The sequence below is a fragment of the Mus caroli genome, chromosome 13 (genome assembly GCF_900094665.2).
Source record: "Mus caroli chromosome 13, CAROLI_EIJ_v1.1, whole genome shotgun sequence".
NCBI classification, from domain to species: Eukaryota; Metazoa; Chordata; class Mammalia; order Rodentia; family Muridae; genus Mus; species Mus caroli.
Window position 1 is genome coordinate 51,642,045 of NC_034582.1, and position 8,269 is coordinate 51,650,313.

General features: G+C 49.2%; 1 protein-coding gene across 1 annotated transcript; it reads right to left on the reverse strand.

Annotated features, from left to right (window-relative positions):
- Positions 1-6,308: 6,308 nt before the first annotated feature.
- Neurog1 (neurogenin 1) lies at positions 6,309-7,991 on the reverse strand. The gene has a single exon (XM_021179775.2). It carries the CDS (start codon positions 7,745-7,747, stop codon positions 7,013-7,015), a length of 735 nt encoding a protein of 244 aa, XP_021035434.1. The 5' UTR covers positions 7,748-7,991; the 3' UTR covers positions 6,309-7,012.
- Between the last annotated feature and the right edge of the window lie 278 nt (positions 7,992-8,269).

The window sequence follows — 8,269 nt, forward strand, 5'->3', positions numbered from 1 at the left end:
CTAGTGTATGCAATGGTGTCAGCGTTTAGAAGCTGATTATGGGACGGATCCCTGGATACAGCAGTCTTTAAATGGTCCATCCTTTCATCACAGCTACGAACTTTGTCTCTGTAACTCCTTCCCTGGGTGTTTTGTTCCCGTCCTTTTTCACTAGAATAAAATACTTAGAAGTGATGGTGGATAGCATATTATACTATTATCGACAGTGTACAGTGTAAAAGGCAAAAGTGAAGCCTCATGGCTTCCAAACGGCACCTCTGATTGTATAGACGGTCATTGCGATGTTTCGACTTCAGTGTGGCTGGTCTCGCTGTGTGAGTCTCTTTATTTGCAAGTTCTTTATAATGAAAAGAAATACTGAATGGTAGGGTGGCTCAGAAGATGAAGAGGCTTGCTGGCAAGCCTGGCAGCCTGAGTTTAATCCCTGAGCTCTGAATAGTGGAAGGAGAGAACTGAATCTCACAGGTTAACTTGCACACTTGCACTAATGTGCTCCCTCACGTGTGTCATATCCCTCCCTTCAATAAATAGGATGCAATAGAAATACTGGGGCTGGAGAGATGGCTCAGTAGTTAAGAACACTGACTGTTCTTCCAGAGGTCCTGAGTTCAATTCCCAGCAACCACATGGTGGCTTACAATCATCTGTAATAGGATCCAGCGCCCTCTTCTGGTGTGTCTGAAGACAGCTACAATGTACCCATATACATTAAATAATGTTTCAATGTTTCAAATGTTTCAAGTTTCTTCCTCTTGATACCTCTCTATGCACCATCTTAGCTACCTTCTTATCTTCTCTTTGGAGTGAGAAAATATCTTGCAAAAGAGAGTTAAGGACTTATTCTGACTTATAGCACCAGAGAGAGAGAGAGAGTCAATTATGTAGGAAAGACATGCTGCTAGGAGCAAAAGATTGACTGGTCATATTGCATTTGCACACTCAGAGAGCAGTGATAAATGACCAATCTCAGTTTACTTTCTCTTTTTATACAGTTCATGTTCTCAGCCTAGGGAATGGTGCCACCCACAGTGGGCAGGTCTCCCAAGCTCAGTTAACCTAATCAAGATAATGCCCCATAGACCTTTTCAGAGGCCACATAATCCTTCACAGGTATGCCTGGAGACTTGTCATCTGAGTGATTCTAGATTCTATCAAGTTTGCATCAACAATCACACCAACCTTTATGAGATAAACTAAAACCAGATCTAAAACACAGAAAACCCCAAATTTTATGAGAAGAAAAGGATGATCCATCAAAGAGGAAACCATGGTAACATAGAGGGAATTAACAAATCTAAATATTAATAGCATCTACAAAGCTCATATACTGGGTGTCTTTAGGTATTCTAATTATATTATTAGTTTCATGGCTCTAGGAAGCATGGTATTGAGGGCTGACAGTGCAGTAAGTTAGAATGTGTGAGTGTCAAATTTGAGTTGATAAACGAACAATGTGAACTGCCTCTTGTGTTTTGATTATGTCTTAATGATTTGAGACCACCTTGGCAAATTTTTGATACATATTGAACCTCATTTTCAAGGCTTGAAAAAAAAAGTAAATTTCTCCTTCACTCTCATCTTCTTTTTTTTTTTTTTTTTGAGTCAAGGAAGGCTTCATATAGCATGAGCCAGCGCCAGCCTTGATCTCCTGATCCTCTTGCCTCTACCTTCCCGATCCTGGGACTAGAGCATTGTGTGCATACAACACCATGCACCATGCTGGTGAAGACACATTTTTCAATAACACAGGGGCATCATTTGAATGACCCAGTGGTCCATTGGTAGTGACATCTGATTTTTGTTAGAGAAGATAAGATAGGCTGGGCCAACTGAAATCCCTACACCCTGCCTTTAGTGTAACCTAGCACATACCCAGGTCACATGAGCCCAGCAATCAGCAAGAAGGTTGAGTGCCTGAGCAGTGTTTATCTCAAGCAATCTCCAAGAGGTAACAGCTTCTCAGCCAAGGTGCATCGTGACCATAGTGCTGGTCTGTGGTCATTGAAGCTGATTGGTCTTCCAGGTTAAACTTCTTACCATCAGACAACATTGTTGGCATTAACACTGGAGCCCTTGTCCCTTAGTTAGCTGAGATCAAAGTCACCCTAGGCATTTATAAAAGACGCCTGAGTCTCAGTGAGAGCTGGGTCACTTTCCCCCCAGTTGCTTAGGCTGATCTTCCACTGATGCTCCTGCAGAGTGACACCCCAGGTCTTTGCTGAAGGACTAATTCTCAAGTCTTCTATGGGCGATTTCTCTTCTCCCTCAGCTGGAGGAATGAAGGAGTTCTTTTGCTCACTCAGCTCAAAGTTCTGCACAGCAGCTGTGGCCCTGTCTCTAGCTATGACTGACCTTACCCCTGGGCATAATAGAAACTGCATTATGAGCTGCTTGGTTTGTTGAGAGTGGATCGTGGAATACAAGAGGGTTCCCTTTCTTCAGACTCAAGCATCCTCCAAAACTCTCTTTCCTGGGCTCAGGCTGCTCCAGACCCGTTTGTGGTGAGGAGAAGGGGGGAACAACTAAGGGTATTAAAAGCAGGAACCCTTAAGAACAGCTGGATGCTAAACTGTGACCAACAGAAGTTACTATTGTTCATCCCAGGGTATGAAGATGCCTGCTGTGGGAGTGGAAAGATAAAGGCTCATCATGAAAAGATGTTTCTGCCTGGAACTCTCCTGGTTAGCATCTTACCAAGATAGCATCAGCGGGTTCCCATCATCTCAGAGAGCTTCTGTAAGCACCCTGTTTGATGATGTTTGAGATCTGCCTGCTGCATCTCTCTAGCTGATTCTTCTCATTTATTCTTCTGCCTTTACTGGCTTTATAGGTACTTGATAAACTCACTCATTAGAAACTAAAAGAGTGGTAGATCATTCTCTGTGTGGGTCTCGAAGGATTAGTGACTGGCTCGAAATGGCTTGTGGGTGGCCCCACTGCTCGAGATGGCAACGATTGGCTACATTTGGTCTTTATCCCTTTAAGAACACAGGAATGCTGGGATTCAGATCACAGCTACACAACTATCAGCTCTGTGGTCTTGGCAAGTTGTTAGCTTGGCTTCACTTCCTCCCTCTGCGGGTAGTTTCTTTTTCTTTTCTCATTTTCTTTTTTCTTCTGAAACAGGGTCTCTCTGTAGAACCCTGGCTGTCCTGGAACTCCTTACGTAGTCCAGGCTGACTTTGAACTCACAGAGATCCACCTGCCTCTGCCTCCCAATTGCTGGGATTAAAGGTGTATGCTACCATACCTGGCTCATAATGATACTGCAACCTCATCAGCTACAAGAATGAATTAAATAAGCTAACATGTGTGTAATGTACCTGGAGCAGGATGCTGAACCTGGAGGGACTCTGCCTAAACATTACCTACCATGGCAGTGATGCTGGTGTTGAAAGTGTGGCTGGTGTTATCTTAGGCTTTGCCCATGTCCTCACAAGGCTCCTCCCTCACCCGAAATGTGATGTCTCTCAGGCATTTGTCTTAGCTTTATCCCAGACAATGCTTGGATTCTTTCTGGCATAATCTAGCCTCTATTTTGTGGGCAACTGCAGCCCAGGTTTGTGTCTTGTCTTTGGGAGCTACAATGGGCAGTTTCTGGGCAAGTTAAGCTTTCTTCAGCATTCGGAATTGTTTAGGGGTGTGAAGTTCATGTCCTCCCTAGTTCTCAATTCAAATCTGCCAGGTCATCTTTGGCCTCTCTTCAAGTGCTCCAACAAATCCTGGAGTTTCTGTCTTCAAAATGTATCTGGTTTGGGCTGTCTTCACCATGTCCACCATCTGTCTCCCAGGAACAACTCCTAAGTGCTCACTCAGTTTAGTCTCAGATTTTGCCCCAGCTCCTCCAACTCTGCCTCCTGCCCCACATTCCTGCCTTTACATCTCCCCTTTGACCTCAACCTTCCAAATCCTCATAGCCCTAGATAGGAACTCTCAAGCCCCAGAATCCATTTCCAAGATTCAGCAGGACCTGGATCTTCCTGTCCCCCTCTTTTTCCTCATCCATCTTGTGCCCCTGCTATAGCCATGCCAACCTGAGCCCACCACTCACCGTGAAGCCATGACACCCACTCTCCATGCCTCTCTGTCCCTACTAGAACGTGCAGGCTCCTTTTGAGCTAGGACTTTGCCTTGCTTATCCCACTGCTTTGAATATAGCAGGGGCTTGAACAAGAGTCAATAAAGAAACAAGAGAAGAAGTAAAAATCTCCATTTTACTCCTTTATCCTAATCTCCTCCCCCTCCACCATGTACCCCCTATTCCCAAATGGCTGGGGAGTTGTGTATAGAAATGTCTTGCCAGGACAAAGACACAGAGACCGGGGAGACGTTGAGGTTTCTTTGAGCATGCGGACTTCTCAGTGACGGACAGTGACTGAGGGTGGCCAAATTTGGCTGTCAGCAAGAATTTGTATTCTCCTAACTGGCTAAAATATTTTAGTGTCTCTCCCCCTCTCCCCAAGATGTGAGGCTCTGCTGTAGCAATCAATAGACCCCTGAACAGGAGGCACACATTTTAAATCATTTCCTTCTTTTTTATTGTTTGGGAGCTTCCCTAGCTGTACTTACAGAGGTGTGTGCTTTCTAGGAAGAGTTATAGAAACTGTCCTGGGTACAGATGGTAAGGATGTCTTTAAAGGGTTTTCTTTATGGAAGGGGGCTCTGGGTGTTACACCTTGGAGTTCTGAGCACTCAAACTGAGAAGATGGGGCGCTGTTCTGGTATCTCGGGAAGGATGACTTCCTGTTTTCAATGCTGGAGGCAGCAAAGTACCATCCTTCTGCTTCTCCCAAGGACCAGAGAGGGTGATAAACCCAATCTGTTGTTCTCTTCTCCTGTCCTAAGCACACACATTTACTTCATGGCTGAAGAGTCTCCCTAAGGGACTATACTTCTTGTTCCTGAGAAGAGCTGAGTCACTTCCCAGCATCCTCTCCTCGGGAGAGCCCAACACCCAGTGCAGGCTATGTCAGTTTGCTCCAGGAAGCTAAAAGCTGGTGGTTAGACGTGAGGGGAGGTCATCCAGCAGGCCCTAGGCTGGGCCATCAGAGAGACAGCTTCTAAGAGGAACTTCTGACTCTGCTCTTAGGCTCTGCAACCTCTCAGACTTCTTAAGAGTACTCATCCCCTGCTCCAGGGCAATTAGAGAAGGTATCCGATTTTCCAAAACCTTCTGGAAGGTAGCCTTCTTATCTGACACAGGGCATCTTGCCTGTGGCAGGGCTTAGCATTGCTGGCTGGGGCATATGAATTTGTGGATCCCAGCCACCAGGACCAAATGTCAGAAGGCAAAGGGCTTCTGTCAGAGGCATTGCCTGGAAAAATAATCCTACAAGCCCCCTTCCCATGAAAAATAGCTGCCTCATTACAAAGGGCAGCCCAGTGTATGAAGTAGGGGGATGCTGTCCTACTATGGGGCAACTTGTGAGACCAGAAGAAGTGACAGGGCTTCCTGTAATCTTCCCCATTCTGAATGTAAAGGAAAAGTTACTCCTGGCCGGCTAGTGCTATTAGCCAATTGTCAGACTACCGACAAGCACTGCAGCCAGAAAAAAAAAGTCCCCATTGGGATTTCTCTAGGAACAAATGAAAGCCCCTGAGAACTAGCTGAGCAAAGCCCTTCTCTGTGGGACCCCCCTCCCCCACACTTGGAGTTGCAGCCAGTAGAAACGCCCATGTGTGGAGGACTATGCCACCCTAACCCGAAGTTTTAAGGCAGCTGTTGATCCCACGTGGGGACAATGAAGCCAACTCCTCACAGCTAGGAGGACCTCAGCCTTCATGGACAATACTTTAAAGGCGTTGTTTACAAATCAATTTCCTCTTCTAAATAGGCAGCTCCAAGAGTAGACCCTTCTGCTTGCCCAGACTAAGCCCACCTGTCCCTGGGGCTTCCTAGCCAGTGGCCACACTGTATTGATCTTTTTAATCCCCTCCCTTTGAAATACAGAGCCAGCTGATGTGGAGTTCCTCAAAAGACTCCAGGCCCCTACCTCTACAGGTAGCTGCGGATCGGGGCTAATTCCCCATTAGAAAGTCTTAATTGGCTTATGGGGTGCCTGAAAGTTCTCTCTTGTGTTTACAAGGCAGAAGGAATCGATGGCTCAAAGTGCCTTAATCTGTCTCCCTCGTTCTTGGCGATAGTCAGGTGCGTTTTATTTTTAAGTTGTTTTTGAAACAGGATTGGAGGTTTGGAGATGGTGGGATAATATTTCACTTTACAGGTGGAGCTGACAAGGGGACGAGGGAAAGCCCCAGAGACACTGCTACTAGGCAAGGAAGCTGGTGACTACTTTATTTTTTCTTAATTTTTTTATTTACACGAAGCATCTGCAGTACAAAAATGTAAACTTTGATAGCTCATAATAATAGAATAAATTCTTTATGTACAAAAATACATTTTCATATGAATGAAGCATCCTGAATAAATTAAAGTACCCTCCAGTCCGGTGCCTGAATAGCTACACTAGCACTCAGGTTCTTCCTGGAGCAAGCCCACAGTGGCGGGGGTCGGGATCCATAATGCATGAAGCCCACTCCTTGTGGCTCCTTTTTAAGCCTTGCCATTGTATTGTCAGCCGGCTCAAACCGAATTTTCATGCTCGTTTTTCTTCATTAGAGTTCTACAAATTGTAAAATTGACTTTTCACCTCGTCTTCAGGGGCTCATCTGTCCCTTTTCCAAATCACACTGAAGTGGTGGCTGGGGTCAGTTCTGAGCCAGTCACAAAGAAGGTTTTGTGAAGTTCAGAAAGTGCAACAAAAACGAAAGGCCATCTGGGGGCGGGCGGGGGGTGGGGGCGTGCTGGGGGTGGAGAAACAGACCGAGGGGCAGCTTCAGCGAGGGTGCAGCAACCTAACAAGTGGTCAGGTATTCCCCCTCCCCCCACCCTTTAAAGCTCCCAGCATTCACTTGGGGGTAAGGGTGGCCCCCGAGGCTTCAGCCAGTTCCCCATCTATTATTGCTCTTAGACTGGGGGAGGAAGAAAGTATTGATGTTGCCTTACAAAGGCCTAGTGGTACGGGATGAAACAGGGCGTCGTGTGGAGCAGGTCTTTGGGCAGGCCAGGAAAGGAGAAAAGGGGATCACCCGGGCCATAGGTGAAGTCTTCTGAAGCTGAGGGACTACTGGGGTTAGAGAGTGGTGATGCCACGGTGGCGCAGGGGGAGGCAGCGGCCCCGGAGCCCCAGGACTCAGTGTCGCTGGCCGGGCTCGGGGGCCCGGGCAGACAGGGGACACACTGCGGAGGCAGGAGGCGCTCCCGGGCACTGCTCCCGGGGAGCCCTTGATCTGCCAGGCGCAGTGTCTCAGCCAGGGCCCAGATGTAGTTGTAGGCGAAGCGCAGCGTCTCAATCTTGGTGAGCTTGGTGTCGTCCGGGAACGAGGGCAGCACGCTGCGCAGAGCGTCCAGCGCAGCGTTGAGGTTGTGCATGCGGTTGCGCTCGCGATCGTTGGCTTTGACTCGACGACTCCTCCGCAGGGAGTGCAGCAGAGCCTCGGACCGCACCCGAGCGCGACCTCGCCGCCTTCGCCGCTCCTGCTCTTCGTCCTGGGCACCGGGAACATTCGATGCCCCGGAGAGGGCGGGCGCGCTCCTCCGGGCTGGCATGGACAGCCCCGAGGTGGAGGCTAGGGGCTGGAGCCTGGCACAGTCCTCCTCGTCGGTGAGGAAGCTGGACAGGTCGCTGCTGCTGTTGCTGCTGGAGCAGTCGAGATCAGAGATGCAGGTCTCCAAAGGGGCAGGCATCGTTGCAGTGTGCAGGACCGACAGACGGACAGGAGGTTTGGAGGTCGGCCTTCGAAGCGCACTTACTGTCCGTACGACCCGGGGCTAGCCTGTGCCTGCTGCAGGCGCGAGGGCCCGGGAAGATCGCAGGGGCTCAGGGAGGGAATGGGCTTAGCCCTCCTCGCCTCGCCTGCAGGGGCCACGCGCCGGGCTGGTCTCCCGAGTGATGTCGCCTGCGATCAGATCAGCTCCTGTGAGCACCGAGTGTGGCACACGACCGGCCTCAGGACCCCTTAAGTACGGCGCGCAACAATGGGCGCCCCCTCCCTGGCCACCTCCGCCCCCGAGGCGGCGCGGGTGAATGGCTAGAGGCGGCAGGTCAGCCCCGTGCGGCGCCTGCTATTTGCATAATTTATGCTCGCGGGAGGCCGCCCCCGCCCAGCCCCCCTCCTGGAGCGTGCCCGTAATTACCGCCGGCCAATCGGTGGCCTGGCCTGCTCCGGGAGCCAGATCAAGCGAGGGAGGCCAGGGCGTCTCCGGCCG